Source organism: Strix uralensis, chromosome 11 (assembly GCF_047716275.1).
Source record: "Strix uralensis isolate ZFMK-TIS-50842 chromosome 11, bStrUra1, whole genome shotgun sequence".
Lineage (NCBI taxonomy): Eukaryota > Metazoa > Chordata > Aves > Strigiformes > Strigidae > Strix > Strix uralensis.
This window is the reverse complement of record NC_133982.1, coordinates 7,579,457-7,605,980: the sequence shown is the minus strand read 5'-3', so window position 1 is coordinate 7,605,980 and position 26,524 is coordinate 7,579,457. Positions and strand designations below refer to the sequence as shown.

At 38.0% G+C, this 26,524-nt stretch overlaps 1 protein-coding gene across 4 annotated transcripts in view; it reads right to left on the bottom strand.

The window, feature by feature from the left end:
- Positions 1–426: 426 nt before the first annotated feature.
- RORA (RAR related orphan receptor A) overlaps positions 427–26,524 on the bottom strand; it is a 383,110-nt gene continuing 357,012 nt past the window's right edge. For 3 of the 4 annotated variants that reach the window (XM_074879966.1, XM_074879967.1, XM_074879969.1), the window contains 8 exons: positions 22,468–22,609; positions 20,423–20,818; positions 17,318–17,439; positions 15,956–16,088; positions 15,166–15,273; positions 13,658–13,768; positions 12,201–12,313; positions 427–10,846 (listed from right to left, as the gene is read on the bottom strand). In XM_074879966.1, coding sequence (XP_074736067.1) covers positions 10,682–10,846; positions 12,201–12,313; positions 13,658–13,768; positions 15,166–15,273; positions 15,956–16,088; positions 17,318–17,439; positions 20,423–20,818; positions 22,468–22,609 — 1,290 coding nt within the window. In that variant the 3' untranslated portion in view covers positions 427–10,681. The remainder of the gene's footprint in view (positions 10,847–12,200; positions 12,314–13,657; positions 13,769–15,165; positions 15,274–15,955; positions 16,089–17,317; positions 17,440–20,422; positions 20,819–22,467; positions 22,610–26,524) is intronic. The other variant, XM_074879970.1, reaches the window with a different exon arrangement.

The following is a 26,524-nucleotide window of genomic DNA, read 5'->3' as shown; positions in this document are numbered from 1 at the left end:
CTACTGACATTCAGGTGCTCCCAAAGTTAGCACAGCAGAGAGGAGTTGCAACTCTGAATTTTGATGCCTAAATTGTATTAAAATGTCAATTTTGATACCTAAATTCTCATTTAGATTTTTTGTATCTTGCACTTGATGCAGTGAACTCTGATTTCAAACAAGACGACACCTTCAAGGAGCGGGGAGGTAGATTAATCCACATTCATTCTGAAGAGGCTTAAAGCTCTTGTTGGCCAAAGGGGAGCTTAAAAGGTGCTCAGGAGTCTTCTTGTTTCCCCACTGCCAAACATCACCTGATGTATATGCTAAACAACTCTGATATACATGCTTTGGAAGCACAGCCTACTTTTGTAATGGCGCATTCTTTAAGGAATAATCCACAATTTAGAAAAACAAGATGCTATTGACAAAAAATTAAGACAGATCTTTCCATTAGAAGCTGAAGTTTTATTACAGGATAACAGTACATAAAGCACATCTAAAATCGATGTGTTCAATGCACTTAATAAAGGTAATGTAATATTAAAGGTACAGTTTCTAAGTACAATATAACAACATTCATATTAGAATGAAAATTGGAGTATTTAAAAGACAACATTAAATCTCTTATTTTTACAGTCATATTTACAAAATGAATCAAAATACTTTTTTCGGGACTGAGTAAAATAACAAACTTGAATATAAGCAGGCTATCGTAAGAGTGAGTTGGAAAGGTCCATGAAAGTGAAAAGTTAAGTGATTGGGTAAAGATCATTAGCAAAGGTTTAGTACAATACCACTTTAGTATTCCTCTTGATGGCTTACATTTTATTGTAGCTAGAAAAGGAATTTATACATACTGTACACATAACAGACAGCATATATTTACATGTACAGTATAATTGCATTTAAACTTGTGTGTATTTACAGAAATTTGAGCATATCACTCAACGAGGTTTTTGAAGTCTATGTGCTTAATCTTCAAACTGATGTATATTTGTAATCAGCATTTATTCTGGTCTCGTAACATTGAAAATTTAGTAAACAGGGAGAATATATGTTAACCAGATGGTTTTGCATAAATATATCAAACTACTAAAACAATAGGGAGAACATGTTCCTGGCATTATGTATAGGTTAGTACATACAAATTTAAGAGCGAGTCCTTTTCTCTTTGAAAATATCAAAAGGTGACTTAAATCAACAAGGGAAAATAAAATTGTCATGGCTTATATTTAAATAAGATTGTAGCTTCAAGAGGTTTTTATAATTGTCCTGATAGTGTTTGCAATTAAACATTCCACTTATGAAAATATACCCACATTGCAGTAAAGTTTGTATTTATTTTTAGGACAACAGTATGTTTGCTGTTTAAAAAAAATTATTTATATATATATATTCCTTGGATTGAGGGTATAAAAGCAGTGCATGGAAGCCAAGAACCATGGCTTTAAAATTCACTACCTTCTATTATCAAAAAGTGCAGTAAACAGAAACATCGTATTTAATAAATTGCTCAAAAATCTTTGCTAAAGATCTTATAAATTCAGTAATATTACAGAAAAATTCTAATAAATATTTAAAAGGTTAATTACCTCCTTAGTTAGATATTTGATATCCATCAGTTTCTAAGAATTAACATGAAAACAATATCTAGAATGAAAGGAACAGGGGATAGGAATACTTTTAAGGGTACATGACTATGTAAATTAAGGTATACATGAAAAATAAAAACAAAACCCCCAGACCTGACAAAACGTTGCAAATTCCACTTCTTAATTAATTTTAGTCGCTAATGGCTGTCGTTGGATATGTATGAATGATTTATAAAGCATATCCAAGGACTGAATTTAGCCATCCATCTATCATGGAAGATTTACAGAAAATTCCTATTTACAGTAACTGGAGTTAAGTGTGTAGGCGTGGCCTAGTAACATCCGCAGTTTGAGTGTGTACAGATCCTATTTAAAGTGAAGAGGGAGGAAGGCACCCAGCAGAATAACATCTATAAATATCAGATGCAACGACAGGATAGAACTCTCCCAACAAGCCAAATAACTACCTCCCTTTCAGACAGACAGCATATTGTAATTACTTTATACTGGCAGATTAGATGTTTTTCTTCTTTCTGATACAATACAGGCAGACTGTTTTAGTAACCAAAAGGATAACAAGCTGGACAGAACAGTTTTATTAACGTTAATAATTAATAATGTTAACAATGTAGAAAAAAATTTCTACATTTGATATCAAGTATCTGTACCGGTGAAGTAATTTTCTCCTTATTAAATATACTATAGAATAATTTATATAATGACACTATGCATTTAAAGAGAAAACCATGTCCCAAATCTTGTACTCTGATACAGGTACTTGTTGGGCATATGTTGGTGTATATATATATATACACAAATATATATATATTTATATATAGTTATACTCAGTGAAATTAACAAGACCCAAAGGTGGTATTGTCTAGGAATAAAAGGGGTTTGTTTGCTTTTGTTCACAAAAGTAACTTATCTAGCACCACACATCAGAAAAACACAAAAATAGCACACTCTAGTTCTAAACAGCTATGTCTAAAATAGATTATATAGTAAAACAGATATTATACAGCATAATGTGGTATTTGATAAACAGATAAATATTTGCACTGTGTAGGCTGTTTATAGTATAACTTTATCTATACAGAATGAAAGCAAAAAGTTAACTGTATAGAGGTGAGCAGAACAACATTAAATATTATGACTCCAAAGCAGAGACAAAGTTAGAGTTGAAAGAATAGAGCAAGATAAAATGTTTACAGGCCATTACAAGTCCTTAAATTAGTAGTAAAATAAGGAATCAGTTGCTCAAGTTTAAGAAAGCAGTAAACAAGAGATTGCATTTACATGCAGATGTCTAAAACTTGTATTTCTTTTAAATCTATGCACAAAAAGTCATTTGTTTTTATTGCTTGACATTCAGTTATGGCTAGAGTATTTTTAACCTTTTTTTTTGTACTTTGGAAACAAGAATATTGTTAAAGGTGCCATAAAAATGGACAACATTGAAAACAGTTTGCAAATAAACCACCTAACACTGCAGTTCTTTATACATTTTAAAAAGCCTTGTCTGGGGTTTGTCATATGTTAAATATATTTAATCTGGGAAAATACATTGTAGCTTGAAGCCTCCCATTGGCCCAAACATCCAATACAAAAACACATCTCCAGAAAAGGAGCAGGCAGACAATACAGTTACATATAAAGAAGCAGCCAGTTAATGTCCTAATAGTTCAAATATTCACCACTGTTCTGTAACTTGTTTCTAAATCAATGTAGAAATGAGGAACATTTTGGATTTAGAAAGGTGTACAGTACGTATGCCTTTTTGTGAAATAAAATTCACTGTATTGCTTATGAATTCTCTGCATTAGATATAGATAGCATTACAGATTGCAAGTTCCTGTAAAGTTTGTGCATCTACATTAAGACTTTGTGGGGTAATTTTGGGTAGTGTTTCTCAAACCGAAAGTCACAACCATTTGAAAGTTGCTAAAGTGTTTAGATGATTATCAAAACACTATGTCGGGCAAAGGTAGCTCGGTTCTGCGTGAAGTGCAGCAGCCCAGCTCTCCCGCGCAGAGCGTGGGGTTGTGCTGGCTGCAGACGAGCGCGCTGGCCAGGGAACTCCTCGCACTTACTGGATGCAGCTCAGCCCCGCAGCATGGCGGAGCTGGAAGAGCTGGCTGCTGGCTGCTAGCAGGTGCAGTGCCCAGGGACTGACTGAGTACTAGCAGCAGCTCAGTTCCTTGGGTCAGGAGGTGCTGCCAGTCCTTACAGCTGGGTCGCACTCCCCGCCCCAGAAAAAGTCAGTTCATTCCAACACGGAGTGCCCCATGAAGAAATATAGCCCAGAGGGATCGTGCTTTCAGAAAGCTTGAGAAACACTGACTTACAGGAAAACAAGTATACAAAGGACATATGAACACCGAAAACATGCAGATGTTAACAAAAAGGTGTGATGTCACACATCAAGTTAAACAACTTGATTGTGAAGTTCAGCTTGAAGAAGTAATGAGAGTATGAGGGAAGACACACAAATGAATATTGTGGCAGAAGAAATGAACCTATGAGTATCGATCTGAAGCCTTTATCATGTTTTGTTTCTTATTTGGATAGCCTACTTATTGCTATAAAGTTATTGCTATATTCTACCAATGATAAAGGCAAAAAAAAAAAAAAGATAAACAGCAACATTACCTATGAAAAAGGTAGAATACAGCTTTTATTTTGATGTTAAAATTCTATTTAGTACCTGAATAAAGTTCCAAAGTATATTATCCTAATGTTATTTATTTTTCCCCTCAAGTCCAGTGACTTAGAATTATTTAGCGAGCTATTATCACAGTACTAGGATTAAAGCACATACTGCAATGATTTTAAAATAAATACTCATTTAAATTTTAAAACTTTTCTTTTTGTTGTTGTATTTGGTATCTGTATGCATTTGCCCTCATTTCCACCAAATGATTTACTGACAGGAATATTTAAGCATAAAGAAAATAGAATGTTAATATTCAAATATATTCATGGCTGAAGCTTTAAAAGTAATAAATATTAGTATTAATAATGAAAAATAATTCTAATAGTTATATTTCTCCAGCTAAGGAAAATAAAGATGTTTCTTCTGCGCAATCTGAATCAACTAGCACAGGTAGAACTTCATATACTGAATACTTGAGAAAATTGCTTATTATTTTGGATATTGGATAGTAAATGCTGTTTCTGACATTTATAAGTTTATCTACATTGGGGAGTTTAGGAATGTGTGGAGAAAAAATACACCTTGTTTGCACAGCTTATACTGTGCAACCTGTTTTGTTCATCCAGTACAGACTGGGGAATATCTATGCCAATCTAAAAAAAGGTATTGTAACATTTGGATCACATCTTCTAGATTTACATATTAACAGTATGTTTAATTGAGATGCAAGTATGTAAAGAATAGGTTGTATTTTGAATCAGCAATAGGAATTTTCTTCTACTGAAGATGCCAGAACACAAACTGATGAAGAGGTCATACTTGCTAAGCAGTTGTCTGCCTTGGAAGGCCATTCCAAGCTAAACTCGACCATCAGCTTGTAAAATCGTAAGAAAGGTTTCCCTATTTATTAAGCAACCTAAAGTGAACAACTAGAAGCCACAGACCCAGTGAAAAACTCCTCAATAACCTAAGATACTGGAGAGCTGATGCTTTTTGCAGGAAGACAGACATGCTTGATGGAGAAATTCACTCTCTTCCCAATCTAACCAGAGTCTTGAAATCTTGCTCATTTTGTTTGTAGTTGCTTATTTACTTTTCTACTTGTATTTTCAAAAGAACGTGAAGCCATAAAACAAGGCTAATTGGAACAGGCTTCCAGAATCCTACAGTTTGGCACTTGGAAACTTCCTAGACATTGCTGGTTTTGGTGCCATTGTAATCACTTGGAATTGCTGCATTTGATGTACTAGATACAAAGATGTCTTCAGCCTCAGGGTTTCTTTCCAGTCCGGTTTATTGCTTTACCATGAAGCATATGCAACAATGTGAGACAACATCGAAGTGTTCTGGTATTCCTGCGGATCTGTGTTCCTTTCTATGCGACTTCACTGCTGAAACCTAATGATTACCTTTTCATTCTTACTGTACTAGCATAAACTGATTTGTTTTCTTTGACAATAATTAAAGCACTGAGAACCCATTTTCTATTGCAAAACACTGAAATTCAGCTGGAAAAATAGTCCTATCATCATAAAAATGTCCAAAGGGTATTGAAATTAATTTCAATCATTTATTTAATGGGTCAGCATTAATTTGTTTTCTAAACTATAATTGCAAAATCTTTGCACTGTTTGGAGTACTTTTCTTTTGAACAAAATAAAGTCCAAAGAGCAGTTATACTGCAAAACTGAGGAAGAGAATGAGGCACGCATAGAGCATTTAGTTAGAAAAAAAAAATCCAGTTCTCTTGTGCCTGGGGGGAAGGGAGAAGGGAAGAAAATACTAGCGTATTTTGTAAAAAGTAATTTGTTCCACCAGTAGTACTGGCCACCCTGTTGAAGAGTTTTAGAAGATCCCTGAGCACATTAGTTTCTGACTCTTAACCCCAGCTCCAAAATGATAGGGCTTCTGTTGTTGGTAACGAGATGGATTGTCATTCACAGTTAAGTCAATCATAAGGTGCTTATCTATTTACCCTTTTTTTCACCAATCAGCACAAAGAACTGTCAGAAAATAACTTTTATTTTTCTTTTTTAAATAATAAAAGGGCACAAAATTTAAACAGTCAATATTTTGTGACAGTGGTTTAGGATTATTATCTGGCTGCCCCTCAACAACAGACAAGTGATTCAATCGACATTCCTTAGCAAAAAAAAAAACCCAAAAAACAAAAAACAAAAAAGGCAAAAAAAAAGAAAAATCCTGTACAAATATGTATTTTTCCCTGAGGGATCAAGGTTACACCCGCAAGTGCTCTATGTACATATTGCACTGTAGAGGAATGAAGAACATGTGCAAAAAAAGCAACAATGATTGAAGCTTACTAATCAAACCTTTTAATCATGACTGCTATGTCATCTTGCATTTTGGAATGTTGGAACACAGCTATTCCTTTAATCTAAAATGTAAAAAAAAAAAGAAAAAGAAAAACACACCTCTACTATGGCACATTCAATGAAATAAAAAGTTTTCCAAAGACAAATAGACAAATTCCATCAAGAAAATAATACAAAGTTCGTTCGTTTGTTTTTTTTTGTTTTTTAGAAAAATTACATTACTTTCTTTCATTGTTTCACATTACAAAATCTTTTTTTTTACTGTTTACACAAATCACATTTTATTGCAGGAATATTTCAAGTGCCATCAAACATTTATAGAAGGGTTAAAAAAATAGAAGTCTCTCTAAAGTGGTCCAGACAAGGCTTTGTATAGAATAAATCTTTTTTCCACCTTCTATTTTTGACTTAAGTATTTTGAATACATTTTCTTTATTCCATTGACACTTAACAGCCTAGAAGCAGCCACTCACACGTACCCACGCATATATTCATGTGCGCACACAAATGTACTCTCTCACACACACACACGTGCACATACACACACAGATATCTTGGTATCCATACTAAGATAAGCTTTAATAAAGAACAACCAAACTTAAAAACAGCCTCCCTTTTTACCTAATCCCATAGTTTTTAAAACACCAAACAATGCTGGAGATGTTGGAAGCATATTAGGGTGGTTCAAATAACAGTATAGTATCTCTTTCCTAGAAAGCCAGAAAACGTCTCTGTGGATAGATTTAACATCCAATGAAAATCTCTTTGCAGACTTTAAGGAACAGGTCATTCAAACCCAATATATTATTCCTTTGTCTTCAGCTGTCCTCATGTTTTTGTTTGTAGTGAACTGGGCAGATTATGAAAATACTCATGGAGTACCCATTGACACCAAGTATGTTTTTTAACTGAATATTTGGTTGATCATCTGATACCAGGCCATAGTCCCAGAGGTTCTGCAGAGCGTATTTCCTCTGCTGCACTGGGTTCTTACATGGCCATTGCTCTGAGCAGCCACGCTGATGCTAGTGTCTACATCTCCTTTCATAAAAGCCTCCTTGGCAACAGAAGTCTTATCAGTACACCTGCTATGCTGTATCCCTTTTTTCCCCCCTCTATGAAGAGCAAAACAAAAATAATATTCTATTGCCAAGTGGCTGTTAACCGCGATCAGGAAAGCAGAGTTACTTGGGGTATGTACGGACAGCCTGATTTAACAAGGTGCCAGTCCACAGGAGCTCCCATGGACAAAAATGACAGCTCTTTCTGGCCTGGAAGATCACATCACAAGCTGTTTTCAGATGCAAAGGGCTTTCAGCTAAGGCCCTACCTGGAACCTTTTTATGGTTATGTGTTTTATTAGTAAATGCTCCAAAAATCTGTGTTGTCAATGACTTATGGCTGTAAATATGCTGAACTAGATACCAAACAAAACCACTGGCACCTAGATGCCTGGTAAAGTACTAATACTCATCCGGAAAAGGTAAGAAAAGGACGTGACTGAAAACTAATTCCAAAATATTTTGCCTGGGTAGTCTACTTATTGTCAGAAGTAGGAGTTGTATCTCTCTCTCTAAAAAAGTACAGGTCTTACTTCATTATTCATTAGTTGACACTGAAATTAAGTTTAGTTGATCTTTACACGACTAGCACCTAAGGCTGGTCACATTCAGAAAACGTTTGTTAGTTAAAAGGGTTGCTTTAAAAATAGGAACACACATTAGAATGAAAGTACCATATCATGCCAGTTACTCCAATAAAGTAAACAATGATTCTAGGAAAAGTGTTTCAGTGAGACTGGAGAGAGCACGTGCTGGGCTGTGAGCCGCCTCTTCGGGAGCAAGCTGGATGGAGCAGTTAAAGGACGGCTCTATGGACTTTTTCCAGGAGCCCTCTCATGCCTCCATCCCACTGCTCCCGGAGGTGCAGGTGTTCCCCTCCCTTACTCGGGGCATACTGCTTTGAAGGGGAAACATGATGCTCATCTCCCCCTCCTTTCAAACCAGAGAGGTGAGTGATAGCTGTAAGCTTCCCTGATGTGGCAGACTATAAAATTTTTCATAGGTGTCACAGCTAAATGTCTCAATTTGACCCCAAAGGAAACATGTTCAAATCGCAGAATAAACCTCTGTTTTGCTTATAGTAACCCACAGACCTAATTCTCCTTCTTAAAATAGCTAGGCTTCAGTGTGCTTCTATTCCCTTTTGTTGCTTCTCAACGACTTCTATATGCAAGAGATTGTTTATCCTTTAAAGCAGTGGAGCATATTCTGTCTCATTCCTTTTTCTTTTAAAGTTCCTGGTTTTTTCTTATATACTTCATCAGAAACTCCATTTGTGTAGATCTGCAAGGCATCCACTTACACATCTTCATCTCATCCACATCAATTATGCACCTCTGGCTCAAACAGCCACAGTTTATTTTGTGATGTCATTTATTATGAATCTGGTTCCTTCAGAACCAGGTTTACTTGTCAAATTTGCTCAGAGACAACATTCTTCCTATAGGGAACAGTAATAATAATAATAAAGACTGCAAGATTCGGCTTATTGGTTGGTTATGCAGTATCACAATTTCAGTATTACAGAACGCAATTTATGATATTAATGATTTCCAGGCATTATACAGAGTACAAAACTGCTTTCTAGCAACAGTGTGCCTTTACTTTGTTAGTCTATCCTCATCTGATAAAGTGCATCTTTTTAAATAATGAGAGCAATGGACTTCTCTGTTCAGCTACCTGAAATTGAACTGCTGGATGCTGGAAGGACATGGGTCAGTGTCTCATCTCACTGAAGTCAAAGACAAACCCCCTAAGGATTTTGATAGGCTAGAGTTTGAAGGCATTGTTTACAATATGGAGTACAAATGTATGTAATATTATGTATAAAAATTACTTTTCCACATCCATGTCATACACACATACTTTTACGGTAGATACAGACTTGAGTAAATACCTTCAAACCTGGATTTATGGTGGGCAGAAATATACTTTATTCAATAGCCTGATTTTGAAGGATGCTGTGTCACTCATTTGTAAATGATCTGTAAATTGCTTAGTTTAACTTTGACCATGGAAACTCAGCACCTTTGAAAATGAGGCTTTTGACTTGTGCACCTAAATTTAAATTTAGGCATGTAACTTTAAACATCCAGGTTTGAAAGATTTGAAAATAAAAGTACCTTTGAATTTAACAGCGGAAAAAGTTGATTTTAATTTAGAAAATTGTCATTATTTTCAACTCTTTAAAAAAATCTGTAACCATTTCGGGATATGACCAGCCTCTCTTTAAAAGTAACATGGAAAACAGCAGCATAAATACCTCCCAATGTACCAGTACCTGCCAAACCTTTTTCAGTTAAACTTGAATTTCTGGTGCACATGCAACACAACAATGAACACGCTAGCATTTAATTTAAAGAAAAAGGTGCAAAATGAAAGTGCCTTATCAATTCAACAAGAAAAGCTATACCAGTAACTACATTTTATATTAATTAAAACAATATATAAACAATATCTCTTTTGCTATATATAGTCTTCATGCCCATTTACCCTGTAATATATTATAATGCTATTGTTGCTATTGCTATGGACCCTTTTCATGCCGTTCTGTCTACTGGCAAACAGTGGTAGGTGAAAAAAATCGTCCTTCATGAAACAATGAGCAAGTTGTGCAAACTGATGCTGAAATCTCTGCAATGCACACCAGTCGCTGATTACTAGGTGGACTCTCTGTTCTGATCAACAAATTGATTGTTCTGTCAAAAGTCTGGGCAGTGAACTACAAGAGAAAACAACCTTCTGACATTAGTACCCTCAGTCTGTGTAAACAGAGGTCAAGGATTGAGAAGTTGAGACAGAAAAAGGGTCCATATTTGTAGGCATAATGGAAATCATATGCATGAGAAAAACAAGTTCAACTTTGTTTCATTGTTTCCCATCCTTCGCCTGACCCCGACCGCCAAGAGATGTGCAGTGTGTTGGCTCCCTAGGTCTGTGCAGGGCCATATAAAGTGTCTCGGTTTTCTTTCTTTTTTTTTTTTCTTTTTTTTTTCCTTTCTTTTGTTTTAATGTTTGTACTTCGGACATTCTAGAAGTGCTTAGGTGATACGTTTACCCATCAATTTGCATCGCTGGCTCAAATTCTGAAGTGAACAACTCCTTGTAAAGTGGAGGAAAATGAAGTCGTACAATGTCTGGGTATATTGCTTTAAATGCCATAAGCTTTTCTGTATGTCGTCCACACAGTGCTCTTAAAGTAGACACTTTGCATATTAACTGTAAAAAAATGAACAGAAGTCATACGGTCATATATATGGAACCAGGGCTCCCAATCTTGCTTTTAGGATTAAACCTCTCCCGAACACTTTGAGTTCACTTCAGTTGTTTACTTTAACAATGACATTTCAGATGTCTAGTCATGGATGTTTGTTATATTAGATTTTTTTTTTTTTTTTTTAAAAAGGAGGAAGCTACTAAAAACCTATTTAAATCGTGGATTAGTGCTATTTGTGAAATAATCTTTAAGTTCCTAGGAAAATGCATCATTAGGTTTCCTCACTTGCCTACGAAGCACTGGATTGGTCTAGAAGTATTTCATGGCTGGATCTTCATTCATTCAACTTAGTCATTCTCTTGAAAGAAGACAGTCCTGACTACTTTCAAACCCACTGTGAATATTATGGAGGGAACTGGCAATGCAGTAGATTAGGCTTTTTTAATTTATACTAAATAGGGTGAAAAGGAACAGACCAGAAAAATCTGTACTTAAAAAATAGGGTACTCCCTGAACTGAGTAAATTTACTGAGTAAATTATTTGTAATAGAGCACATGGAAGAAGCTTTCTTCCAACAAAGGTATCCAAAGTATACACTGGGAAAAGAATTATATGAGCTAGGATTTGAAATGAGGACAGTCTGCAAAGCTTGGGCAGGACCATCCTGCTTCTATTGTAACGAATTCTGTGGTGTGAAACTAAGCATAAGCTTTCTGGCTGTGTAGAGTTCTAAAGGAACTACTTCTGTAAGGCAGTGCTTATCCTCCCCCAGTTCTTCAGATTTTTTTTTTTTTAACATCACAGAACTCTTCAGTTTTTGAAAAATTACGTGAAGATACTTCAGATTAGCATAATAGTATGTAGTATCTCTTTTCTTTTCCCTAAGCATGAGTATTTGGAAGAACTGCTCAGAAAAGCAGCTGTGTGGGGAACTTCTCATGGAAGACTGAAAAACAAGGCTAGTTTGGGTATTGCGTGTTGTAACAACTTGATTGTCATGCAGGCAGAGATTTCATGAGGATTAAGGCATGCATGTTGTAGAACTGAAATAGTATTCTGTGTGGCAGAAATGTTGTGTAGGAGAAATAGGAGAAAAACCTTTAAAATAATCACTTTTCATAAAGTTCAACATCAATACACTTCTTTTCACACCGTTATCAACCTTGTTCCCTAGTATTCTCATCTCACCTCTTCTAGTTTTTAGTGAATAGTTTCAGCTAAGCACCTTGATTTTGAACAGAGAATTCTGGGTTTGGAAATAACAAATTAACTGTGTAAAAGCTCTTACACCATAATTAGGATACCCTTCATAAGAAAACATACTTTCACGGTCATGTGAATGTGACCATTCTTACCTTTGTTAGAATTCCATCTTCTCGGTGGTTCTTCTGTAGGACATGCTGAAGTGCTAGCTGGATCTTCTGTTGGAGTTTTTCAATTTTTACTTTCTCCTGAAGCCATGAGCGATCTAAATATAAATGGAGTTAACACCTCTAGTACTGCACACATCAATCACAGTGCACCAGGAAGTACTAAGTCTGTTACAGATTCATCTTTCTTGTTTGCAACCTTCCTTCCACTTTTTACATACTCTCATACAGAAAATGAGTTTCAAAATTAATAGGCTTTGGAGTATATTTATTACATGCATTTAAAATTACTTTTATAAAGCCCTTAATTAGAAGAATGCAGCATATCTGAGTAAGATTTATTAATCATTTGCTAACAAGGTCTGTAAAATGCAGGGTATTTATAAAATGAAGCTAGCAACTTTTTAGTGGGAAATGATCACATAATGAACAAGTAATTGGAGTGGATCTTCCTGCTAAGATCTACAGTGACATACAGAAAAATCAGAAGCAAATATTCAGCTATTAAAAAAAAGTCCTCTTAAACTGCCTAGCAGAAAAGTAGTATTAGCTGCTACACCCTCTGTGGGGCAGACCTGTGGGATTCTGTGACTTACATACTAAGACACAGGGCTAACATACTTCCCATCTGGCAAACAGCATGAGAATGTATTTATGATAGTCTCTATAAACCCACTGTTGCTAACAGACTCTTCCACCAGCACTCCTGAGTCCACTACGCTGCAGTCTAAAAACAGAGCGGTTATTTCCTTGGGTGTTATGCCAGACACAGACTGACTTTCTGCACTGGTATCTTGTTTCACCCAACCTAATAAGCCTTCCCAGAACCTGAATACTGTGTGTATCTACTTGAGATTATGAAGTTATTTTAGTCATGGGTATGGTAGACCCAGGCTGACTCTCGGGGTGTCTGGCACCATAATTCTCAGCGCACCCAACTTCACGATGGGGACAGATGCCTAAGGTACCTCACTACCACAGATACCTAAGCTACCACACTAAAATGGCAACCCCGCTTAGCAGACCTGAGGTGACACTGGAAGCATTCTGTCACGTGCCTGAGATAATTCTGCCACAGCTGCAAGCTCACATACACTGAAAGCTGACTATATAAATTCAGTGGCTACCTCCTGTCTGTCTCACCTAGATTGACCCAGTGGTCTCAGTCACACGCACTTAAGCTTTTGCAAAGAAGTTGAGTCCTCAACAAGGTGAAAATTTGGAAAACAAGGGCTTAGATTAGGATTTCCAACTTAACTGATTTATTCCTATAGTCATAGTTTCAATGTGTTTATTAAAACAGAAATTTTGGTCAAGAAGGAGACACTCAAAAAGATGATGACATTTTACACTGTCCAGTAGTCTTAACATTATCATTAAAAAGACTTCAAAATAAAAACAACCTCTATCAAATAAACCTAGAGCAAACCTTTATCTCTTACCTGCCGACATTAAAACAAACGCAGAAAACAAAGCTATCTCATCTTCTGTCAGGTGCATAGAACATAAACTTTTTCCAAATTCAAACACAAAACTAATGAAGTCTTCACAACCTGCCAAAAAGAAGGTACAGCTCATGCCACGTTGTTTAAAGCTACTTCAGAGCTACAGTTGGTTTATTCTGATGGAGGTGAACAATGGATGCAAAATACTTCATAGAGGAATGGTCTTCTCCTTAAGGACTGCGGAGTGATGGTAGTGAGATCTCACTCATGCTTGAGTTTATTAACACCATTTGCACGAGTCCCCAGCTCCCACACCCTGGCAGCCAGTATTTTGAAGGTTTTGCACACTGTATCTTTTCCACATTTGATTCTTTTGGGGTAAATATGGAAAAAACCCAAGCCATTTTCAAGCTCAGAACTGGTTTAGCTTTGTTTCTATTCTAAATGGAACTTTCTCATGTCACTGTGAACCGGAGGTTCAAAATGTGTACTTGAAAAGTGCTGATTTTAAGACTGTTGAGCACACAGAAGAGGCAGGGGAAGAGAGGCATACAAGGTACATGCAGGAGCAAAGGGAGAAGCCAAGGTCTGAAAGCTTTTCATGCAGAAAAGGAACTCTGTCTCCTTTCATCCATTCTCTTGCTCACACAGGTGTAAGTCAGGTTACGGCAGCTGTTACACATGCTGTTACGTAGGTCGCGTAAGTGGAGCCCTGCTTTGAAGGGGATTGCAACCTGAGAGAAGAGGGCTCTCCTCTGCAGATCTCAGCCCCAGCCCAGCCTACACTGCTGGATGTAGTTGGTAACAGATGAAAGTTACATTTCATCGGAACCACATCTGATACTGCATTCTCTGAATTGTTTGCACTCAGACCTCATACCTTGAGGTGTTTTAGGAAGGCAGAGAATACTTCAAGTAATTGTACAGCATTCTCCACTGCTGTACTTTCACTGCCCTCCAAAATGGCTTACATCCCAAATCTATACCCAGTGAAATGCATCCTTTTAAAATTAGCAAAAACATACAGAAAAAAATTTAAAATTATAAACTGGTGTAATAAAAAAATCAATTTACAGTATTTTACCTGCAAATAACAGGACTTTGCCTATCACAATACACTATGAACATCTTCAAAGCAGTAATGTCAGTATATCCAAAATTAGCTTAAAATCTGCTGCCTTTTCCAACAGGATATATAAAATGTTAGCACTAGATATGAAATCTGGGCTTCTGTTCTCAACAAGTGTGTCCAAACTGCTCTACCCTGATCTAAGTGTTGAATTTCAACACCAATAGCCCTTTACTGCACAGAGTTAAGCTGTTTTAACTCCTGAAATCAGCCTGGCCTCAAACAGAGCCAGCATGACTGCTTACAAAATAAGCAGTTTGAGCTTTGGAACTCTTTTATTTGAATACTATAGCCTGAATTTTTCAAAGCAGCTGTCCCCTTGCTTTTCTGCCTTTTTTTTTTTTTTTTAAAGATACAACACTTGACATTTCCTTACCTAAGGACTTGAAAACCTCTGGGCTAGCGTACTTGCCATCAAAGTAGACTGTGTTGTTCTGGGAGTCAAAGGCACGGCACATTCTGATGAACACAACCTCTAAAGACCCTAAAACAGAAACAATGTATATTTGACTATTTAAGTAGAGACTTCAGTTGCAAAGAGCAAGTGAGGATTTAAAAATTTCCTATGCTCTGCATTCAGTATCGATCGAGTACGGTAGTAGGTTTCCGCGGTGTAACAAAGCATAGTTTGATTTGCTAGTAGAATTAGAAGAATTCCCATAAATCCCTTTAGAAGTTTTTGCTAAAGCAACTTAGTTAATGCTAATAAACTCTAATAATTTTTATTAGAGTAATTGAAGTCTCTGAAGTCAAAGCAGCTCATTTAGATTTATATTCACGAAGCTTTGACCACTTTGTCCAGTATTTGTAAACTGCATTACTTCTACAACATCTTGCATAGAACAATACGGATTTTTACCTTGAAATATGTTATTCACTATTAGTAAGCCAAAATAAAAAAGTTGAATGCAACTTTTCCATTTTTACACACTCATTGCTCCCTTTGTTCATAATGAAGATTTCATATGTAGACTTGAACTCATTCTGTCCAGAGTAACTAAGAAGGTATATTACTTCAAACACAGACAATTTGTAAGGTTTTCCCCTTGTGTTATTTTAAATGATTGTTGCACAACATGTATATATGTGTATACAATCACTGTATACAGGTAACACCTTCCTCAGCCAAAACTAATAGAAGCAGACCTTAAAACTGGCACACATACCTGCTTTTAAAAGCACAATTTGATCGTTTTGACACAGTTCCATAAAGCCATCAATGCGTTTGGCAAATTCCACTACATACTGTATAGCTTCTGTTATTTTGACTGCGCATAACTGCCACATTACCTCCCTTTGCTGTTTGAAAGAGAAGAAAAATTGGAAAATTACCGATCAAGGTTTGGAAAGCCCATTTTCATAAAGCAAAACTAAGTTGGAAAAAAAAAATGGAGTGATTTTTCTCCAGCACTCCAGGCTACAGTCTGCCTGTAAGACAAGGGGAATTAACCTCCAAGCCAAAGCCTCACGTGCATGAGTGACAGTGCAAACATGTAAGGCTTCTTCAGCGATGTCAGAAGAGATCCGGGTTGGAGTATTTTTATTTCATAAGCCAAAAATATCAAAGTATAATGATCTGGTCATTTCAGTGGGAATTCTATTTGCTGCATCAAAGCAAAATGCCAATTTACATGAGCGGTGCATGATTCCATTTTTCCTATCAATGTATGTACTGAATGTAAATTAATCTAGCTCATCTTTATCAGGATACATATGAAGATATACATATATGAAGATCATCTTGTTAACGACCTAAAGAAGGCACAGAAGTAGTGATTGCTTCATATTTTGACAGTAATTCAGAATTTAATTACCTAACGAGTGGAAGAAATCATATTTTTAGAGGTTAAGTATTTTTTTGTGGAAATGAAAAATATTTTCAAAGAACAGTGTGCTTTAATAGTGCTTCCCAAGACAGTTTTCCAAAAGTAGCCATTTGGTAGTAGTTTGTGGACGGAAGGCATGTTGGAAATACAAACATCGATTACATCTTACAATACCCACTGGCGTGACGGCAGCACTGTGCTGCTGTTCTATAGGTGAAACTGAAACACGGAGGGACAGTTGTGGAACGAATCAGGATTACAGTCAGGCATCGAAGGCTGGAAATCTGACAGCGTTCTGTGTTTGTAAGCTCAAACCAAAACACACCCTGTAAAATCACAAAACTTGGTGGTTTCAGCTTTTGTTGTTGTTGATCCAGAAGATTACAAACGAAGAAATGAAAATAACATGCCATTTAGGATTGAAAACGTTTCTCTGATTTCTTATCCTTGTTTATCAATCCCAGACAGACAGATTTTAGGGGTATGGCTTTGCCTTTTCCTGTACCTGCAAAAATCACAAATGCAAAGGATCTCCTAACCGTCTTGCTGCTTTTGATTCTAGAGTATTATTTTCTTGAAAACACACATAAACATACATTCCTGACAGTAAACAGAAAGCAGTGAAAAAGTGAATTTTGCAGTGTGTTATAGAAATACCATGCTTTAAAAAAAGCATGCCATGGGTTTGGCATGCTTTTATACCTTGTTCTGGTAGTTCTCAATTTCTTCCTGCAGAAAAGTCTGCCATGTTATCTGCTGTAACTCCTCTCTCAAGTACTGGCAAGTTTCCATGTGTGACTTGGAAATATTCTGTGCAAGATGTTCTAAAAGAAAGACCAGAAAGTGACACACGGTTAGCAATGCGAAGCTGCACCTTCGGACGCGAGAAAGCTGACAAATTCCAGCTGCAGGGGGGTCGGGGAGAGGGTGAGCTGTGGGAAAGCACCGCTCTCCCGGCCGGTGCCGCTGCCTGGTGGGGCCGCAGGGGCGGGCGGACGGGCCGCAGGGGCGGACGGGCCGCGGGCCGCCCCGGCAGCCCGAGGAGAGCCCGCGGGAACCGCGCTCCAGCGCGGCCGGCAGAGGGCGCTCCGCGCGCGTCCTCCCGCCCAGCCGGGCCCCGCGGGCGGAGCCGGCGCTGCGCGTGCCCCCGGCCCGGTTCTGCACGGCCGGAGCGGGGCTGCCGGGGCGGTCGGGGCTCCCCTCCCGCAGCAGCGGCGGCCACCGCGAGCCTGCCGGGCCCCAGCGCCCGCAAACGAGCCGCTACTCCGGTGTCAGGGCTGAGAATTACACCGTGAAGCGGAGAAAAAACTGCGGGCGCGAGGCGCTGGAGCCCTGAGGCGGGGGTAGAGGCACCTCCCCGCCGACAGCCTCGCTAAACTCACTGCTGTCCTGTACACCTGAGCTTTCCATACACAAATACACCACCTGTCCAGTGTTCTGTCAAGCAGGGCACTATCGCATGAGGCTGCCTGCGAGGGAAAAGTTTCTTTTCTATTCTCGTATCATTAACAGAATGGCAGGAAAATACATTAATAAGAGAATCCAGATAATTCATGTAACACACTGAAGACTCAAGAGTTTTTTCTTCACCTTTAGAGTAGTCACTTGGTTAACTGCACATAATTTAAAATTTCCATGCAACATTTTAATTCCAAATAAACTATTTTCTGCTGCTATACTTAGTCAAAAGACCCATAAGGCAGACATATTTATTAACAAAACTTGATTCCATAAACCTTTAGAAACACCTTCAAAAGCATGAATAGCATTTAGACATCTGAATTCCACTTCTTCTACTTTGTCTCTCTTTTCTACCCTGACTCATCACACGTGTCTGTTCTCCTGTTTTAGCACGTGACAGGTAGAGGCCTGGTGACTTGTCTCACACAGTTCTGTGGTTGGTGCTTTTGCAGGTTAGGCCACTGAAAAGGAAGGCTTAAAATGGACAAGACCAGTGCTCATTAACAACGTGGGGGTATTCCGAGGGCCTTGAGCGTTAGGTCTTCTGTGAAACTTGCTTGCTTTGGTAACGACCAAACCCAACTCTTTACAAATTGAACTGCTGGACCAATCAGTCTGTTTAGTATCATACTACATTAATAGTTAGATGTAAGATGCTACCTGAAAGTCTTTAACATACAGCTGAGGTAAAATCAGATTACATGTGCTACCTGAGCAATCCATACATGAGGTAGTTTATACTTTGGTCGTCATCATAGCTTTCATGTATTTCAGAGCAATTTTTCTTTTCTTACAAGTGTGTACTTAAAACATTTGCTCTGGCTAGCAGCAGCTGACAGCATCATCCCTGTGCCCTTGCAGGATACAGAAGGTGAAATATTACCCTGTTATTCACAAACCTCGGCCTTAGTTCTGGACTGTATTTCAGCACACACCTAAATAATTGAACAGCCACACCTTTCCAAATTGAAACCTTAGTCTGGAAGACAAACATTCTTCAAACATTGTTTGGTACTGTCAATGCTGGGCACCCGAGACATGCTCTGTACGGTTTAAATGCAAGCACTACGTAAATAAAGGTAAGCAACATGACAAACTTATGTTAAGCCAGTGTTCCAAGCTCAGCACCTGGCCTAGGAAGGAAAAGCCCTTTCTTTTTTCTGTAGGTTTAATGTAGATCTTTTAATAACTGCCATGAGAATATTAACAACTATTTGATCGAGACAAAGCTGGTAGCACAGCCTTTATCCTAAATTTTTCTTCTCATTTTTACTTATCTGTAACTGAAGTTATTTGAACTCAAGCCAGACACAATATTTTGGCTGTCACAACAAATTATATTGCAGAGAACTACATTCTGCAACATAAGGACATTAAAAAGTACGCCTTCTTGTCCCTTCCTCTCTGCAAAATTTCTCAAATGAACATAAGTAAAACAAGCCAAATTTCATATCATATACTTGTCTCTAGTTAAAAAAAAAGCAAAAAGAGAAAAATGTAACTTGCAATTCCTGATTTTTCAAACTATTTTTAGGTTTTCATAATGGAATAATTAGCAAAAATGTTGCTTAAGCAAAATCAATTTTAAATGCCTGACAGCTTATATAAGTAATAGAATCTTTTAAGCCACTTCTCTAATGTCCTGTTCCAGTTTGCTTATAACCAGTTCACACAGTGCACTCTAACTCGAGTCTCAGATGCTGACAAGTCATAGCTGTGGAATTCAGCCCTAGTGTAATCATTCAGGGAAGAGTTTAAAGTAAAAGGTGCTAATTAATGTGGTCGTTATAAGGCTCTTAGGGAAATTATCCAAACTTGCTACATTCAAAAGTTTTAAGTATCTGGAGTCAGATTCTCTTCAACCAGTGGCAAGGAGGACTGCCCTCAGATTAGGCTGCTGCTTTGGTTGCATATTTCCCAAGGACAGGTAAAGAATAGAAGAAAATCAGCCTCATCACTTTTTGTTAGAAAATAAGAGAATTGAGGAAATGAAAAAGAAGAGAAAATGTTCAGAAATAATCTGCAAATAAAGAAATACTCTGTCTGTTTGCTCAGCACTAAAAATTAGTTTGTTAATCAGTATTCAAAGGGTTCTATTACAAGACTGAAAACAAAAGCAACACTACTAGAGCTGATCAGCCACAAGCTCCTGGGATTTTTCCTCCAGGTCCGTAAGGTGTTCACCGCGTACCCCGATCAGGGCATTGTGCACTTCACAGAAGAATGCCCATACACGCTCACAGCTGTACTGAAGCAGCATTCTCGCTATCGCCTGGCTAGATGTGTCACTTTAATCCGAAGGGTACTATTATGACAATTACAATGGAAGCTTTTCTCTCTCATTACCTAATTCTGCCATGGACACAGTTGGAGAGGTCTCCCCATTTGTAAAAGAACAATAAGGGAAGAAGCCCGATGCTGGTGTGTAGTCACATATTGGTTCTGGTTTGATTCCATTAATATCAAGACCCGACTGATCTGGAGAAGGCTGTATGTCTAAGTAGAAGCTGCTAACTGCAGAGTCTGCTTTGCTACCTTCAGGGGTATGCCCATCAATGTAATTACTGAGGTCATCATGTAGCTCTGTTAACCCATTGGTGGTGATATTGTATGTTGGTGTTAGTGGTTCTGCCTCTCCTGGTTGCTGCTGATGATCTCGCTGCTGCTGCTGCATCCGATGTTTCTGCACCTCCGCGTACAGGCTGTCCCTCTGCTTTTTTGACATTCGACCAAACTTTACAGCTGAAACACAGACATACAATATATTACGTTTCTACAAACCTACTACTGCATTTTAATAGTCTTGGGTCTTTAAATACTACACAGAAGGACACAGTATAAAAGCAGGATGGGCAGACCTAAGAATCACTTCTGTCAGTTACAGGTGACATAGCTGCAGCATCTACTTTTTAAAAGACCATTCTAACATGCTACTTAAATGGACCATTAGAAGTCACTCTTCTAGCTTAATTCATGACTTTCCACTTCTATACCAAAAGATCTTCTCTTACGTGTTCACCGAAGTCGAGAGATGCGTCTCTTCAGCATTCAAATCCTACCTAGAAAAGTAGAAGCTAAACCAGAATATGCTGGCCTGAGATGAACTGTCCAGTTCCTACTAGCTGTATATCCATGCTACAAAGTGAATCTAGAGTTCAGTATAAATAGGTGGGGTCTATCTCAAAGAGTATCAGAAGCAAGCGTCACTGGTATGGGGACTGAAGCACATGGGAAGGACCACAGAACCTGCTTTGAGTGCAGCTTACTGTGACAAGCCAAAATGTTTACCTGGAGAATTACTGTTAAAACCATATATATGTGTGTGTGTGCACGTGGATGTATCTCTCTCCACAAAATTACCACTTTGAGAAGTATTAATACTAAGCGTAAGCTGGAAGCAACTCGTTTGCAACACCCAGGGAATTCCTAAGAACATAGTATGTGATTTCTGGGACCCGTATCCGCTGTAAAAGCCTCGTTGTTCAGGAAGGTGACTACTACCTTGTACTTTTCTACAGGAAAGCAAACATGTCAGAGGGACTAGTCATTACACGATCAACTATTTCAGGTTCTTAGTGTCATGCCCAATAAAAAAATTAAGACAATGTAATTCAAGAAATAAATGTAATCTGAAAACAATCTCCTTAATCGGGCCTCATTTACGTAGAGTAATGCATATGTATTTGTTGAACATGTAGCATTGCTGTCACTATGGCAGGGGAAAAGACTGAGTCAGATCTTCGAATTGGGTAAGCGATGGCAGCTTTGCTACATCTGTGGGGGAGGTGTGCAAGTATCAGCTGCAAATCCAGTTCTAATTGAGTTACATAAGCTTCCATTTTACAGAGGTGGGTTTTCGTCATTACACTAGGTCTAATTTTGAGCTTAATACTAACAGCACTGGAAGACATTTTCTTCAGAATTCTATCTTTGACAAAACACTGCGCTATCTCCTCTTTGTGTTTTTTCCATTGTTCATTACACACATTTAAACTTCTCTACATATTGTAAAAGAGTTCTGATCTGTAGCAATATGGCAATCAGTGTTACTTGCAACCATAGTATGTCACTTAAATTGGAATGAACACATAGAGAAAGTTATTAACATTAGACTGAAAACTGCAGCTTCAAGAAGTGACCAGAGGCAAAGCTCTTAACTGGGAACTATAATAGATGAGTAGGAAAAAAAAAATAATCTGGGAAGTTCATATATGCCCTGATGTATATAGATTTACGTGAATATACAGCAACATCTAAAAACCACTCAATGATCTCAACTATCAGCCCGATGCACAATTAACTTTTAAATCCTATGTTGTTTCAGCCGAACACATGGTACACTAAACATTATTTTACTTTTTGCAATGAAGCTATGTGTTAGCAGAGCTTACCATCTCGAGACATCCCCACAGCAAGGCATTTCTGTAATCGACAGTGTTGGCAGCGGTTTCTACTAGTTCGGTCAATCAAACAGTTCTTTTGACGAGGACAGGAGTACGTAGCATTGCTTTGCTGACTTCTCCTGAAAAAGCCCTGCAATAGAATTGCAAAATACAAGTCAAGAGGCTGTTAACTAATAGAGCAAATAAAGACTGAAAGGTAGCATACCCAACAGAAAATGAAGTTCAAGCACTACAGTCAACTACAGGAAGTTACGAGGGTTTGTTTTTTTTTTTTCCTAGAAACAAACAAAAAACAGTAACTAGCAGAAAACAGTTTGGAAGAAAATGTTATGACATAATGGAATTACACATTTTTTCACTGATTTTACAGATCCCAAGGGTCTTTTCCAACCTGAATGATTCTATGATTCTAGATGGTGCACCAATTCTTTCCAAATGAGAGAAAACTAATTACAGACCTAGATTTTCTTGATCTCCTATCTTTCCTGGGTCAGCACAGATCTCCAAAATAGGGAGGATTCAACAGCTGCTACCCTGTTCTGCTCTTCAGAGATGACAATGGCAGGCTCTGATGTTCAGCCTCACCAATGGATGTACGTGTTCAAAAATACAGAGCATGATGCTGCTCAGCAGTTCCTTCTACAAAGAATAATTTTTTGAAATGTTTTTTCTTAATTAGTTTGACATTGACAACTCAGGTTTTGTTCAACTCGGTGTAGGATTGGATTTTTAAGGAGGAGAGAAGCTGAAACAGATTTTATGTATTATCTCTTTTCTGAATCAACTGCAATGGGTAGACAAAGAAAGTTAGTGCTGAGTTACAACTTAGTTCTCTCCATCAGAATGGTGCATGTTATTAACCACTATGCCAGCTGTTTGCTTTGAAGTTCATTTCATCTATTTGCCACAGACTGTCCAAACATAAGCTGGTGTGTGTGTAATACCTACTTCACAAGGATTCTGTGAAGATGCAGTCATTCTAAAGAGGCATTTGGGACCAGTGAGCACAGTATTTTAGTTTTATGTTGCCACATAATAGATTAATTAACAGCGCTGCAAAGAAAATACTTCCTCAGAAAGGCTGGGCACCTTTTAATTAAAGCTGGACTTTAACCAATTTTGTATTTATTCAAAGGCCACATTCTGGAGTCCCTCAGCACATGAACACTCTGTCCAGACACTTCGTGAAATAAACAATGGGAAGGACTTCTGCATGACAAGAGGCTTCCTAGCAAACTTCTGCAGACAGAAACATGACAAAGCACTGAGATAAAGCCCCCCCACTCCATCTTATGAGGGCACCAGTCTTTGTCGATTGTGCCCCTTTTATTAAAGCTTTAATGGGGAAACATGGAGTATAAAAAAACATGAGGAAACTGAAGACGCTTGTCTTTAATCCTGTTTTCCTGGACATTGTTTCTCACCCGTTTATTCTGGTCTTTGTTTCTATATGATTGAACTTTCAGCTGTTTTTAATGTTTGTCAATAGTGAGATGTCTGTCACTGAAACTGAAAGTATTGCAGGTATTGAGCTCTGATTGAGTTGTGTTTCACCCTAAAGAAAACCTGAAGTACCATGGAAATTTCTACCGTTCCAACATCATGACTGATCCCTCTGGAGGAATCAACTCTTAGGTAAGTAGGCAGCTTCATTTCCAGTTCTGTTCGCACCCTTCATGGAGCCTGTCACTCCAGCGCAGGTACCTGTGCCAGTGCAACGCGATTTACTACAAAACAGGATTAGGTATCAACCTGGCCAGGGACTTACTGATCAAAGTTTGGCATCTCCGCATTATCAGTCCCTTAAAATTTCAGTTCTCCAACACTTTAACAGTTGTACTGAATGGCATACTCACATACGAGCTGTACGAAATCTTCTGCCGCTGAGATCCTGAAAGTCAGCTTTAGTCAATATGTAAAATGAGCCTGGCTCAATAACCTATACATTTTCCTTTAGCTGAGACATATACTGAGCCTGTATTGCCAGTCTGACATATTTATTAAGAATAGTCTTGTCAAGCTGAGGATTATTTTTAGTATTATAATGGAGAAAATACTGGGCTTTTTGCTTTTCCAGATTTTCCCTAGAGACACAGCTGCTCAATACATTTTAGTCTACAATGTATCAGCTAAGTTACAGCTTGAAGCTAAATTTTCAATAGAGCAGAACTGCCTGAAACTGGGGCCTGTAAAAGCACTTGAACTTTACAAACCAGAGATGCAGTAGAGTGCTTTTAAAAACAAACCCTACAATGTTACATGGGCATGTTGAAAACATCAGCAGTAGCTAACGCAAAAAAACGCCTTGCCTCAAACTTCAGAAATGAATCTAAACTTGTCCAGAGCTCAGAAATACACATACCTGAAATTTGGGATTGACTTGACGGTGAAGTTCAACTGAAGGGTTTTTAACTATCAAAGTTCTATATTGTTGTCATTTACTGGCGAGTTTTCTAACCTTCTGGTGGTCCTTGGGCTCTCATATCTTTATAAGACATGGGGGGAGGCCCTTATTACAGGAGCCTTCTGTAAGTAACTATAGTTTCTTCCTAGGATGTTTTTTCCACCCCTTTATTAGAAGAAGAGAAGGAGAGACGCTCTGTGCTGTTGTTCTATTTCCTCGCTTTTGCCAGAGGCACAGAGCTAGCTATAATTTTTCCACCAGGAAGGAGGAGGTGGATGCATGCATGGTACACGTGTATACATTTCAAGCATTATGCAAACCAGCCCAGGCCACATGCTTTTAATTGCATGCATGTTCACAACCATTATTTCACATGCAGCCGGTTGCCTAATGGGCAGAGTGGACCCCTCATGGTCACACACATGAACAAAACTACCGCTGCACTAACAAAGTCACTGTGTTACAGCAGTCTGACCGATGGCAGGCTCTGAACCAAGGTCTCTGCCTCCTCCTGAGGTCAGCACTGAAGAGCCAGCTGATTGTGATGAGGCATCACTGAGCTTTGCATGGCTCCCTTTTTATGTAGATGTATTAACCCGGTGCCAGAGAAGAGCAGAGCAGATTACAAGCCCTAGCTTCATCTCTGCATTTCAGACTCCTATTTATATACAACACAATATATGGTTTTTCATATGCTGCCAAGAAATCAAGTTTGGGAAAAAAGGGCACAAGAACTTTTCATCTGCAAGTCAGCCTGAATAACAACTTGTTAAAAGAGAACTTTGAAATGTAAATAGCAGTTTTTGCAAAGTCTATTAATAGTTCCAATAACTTCCCTGCTCAGTATTACAGACATTTGTGTCTAAGCTTGCTCCTTCGCAGGGGAAGAGGCAGTTGTGCCTCCCTAATGTCCCAAACGGCACAGCACAGGCTCCCTCTCCACTGCGGCACAGGCTGAAATGCTGATCTCATGTTTGGTCTTTTGACAAATTTTCATTTAATGAATTGATTCCTACAGTTCATTAACATACCCACTTCCACTTCTGTATACACATATGTCTTAATTAGCTGCTCATTGGCTGTTTAATTACAAGAAAACAGCTGACAGCTGCCTAGCTGCATCCTAATGGCAGACGTTTTGGAATGACTGTATGCAAGCCTGTGACAACAAAGGCTTATTCATAATCCCATGATTTATGGCTAATACTTAAAGACTTCCACGGATCATTAAGTTTTGCAATATTCTGAGCAATTAACAATTAGTTGGGGGGGTCATTCTTTTACTGTTTTCTAAAGCAAACTCACATATTTTCTTCAAAGAAACATCAGAAAAACACACTGTTGTATGAAAGACAGGTGAACATTCAAAGTGGATTTTTAACCCTTGTATGACAATCAGCACATATTTTAGTTGTAAAGGGAGGAGAGTGCTGCAGCAATATTGTTTAATAAACTTTATTAACAAAGTATTTGATAACAAAGTTATAGTGCCACTGAAAACAGAGAAAAAATGTTCAGTTTTACATATGTAATAAAGACAGGAGTAAGATTGTGTTTATCAGGTTATACAAGTCTTCTGACTAGTCCTTTCTGTAACATGGCTTATCTCTTTTCTAACATGTCTTGCTTGAAATTGGCCAT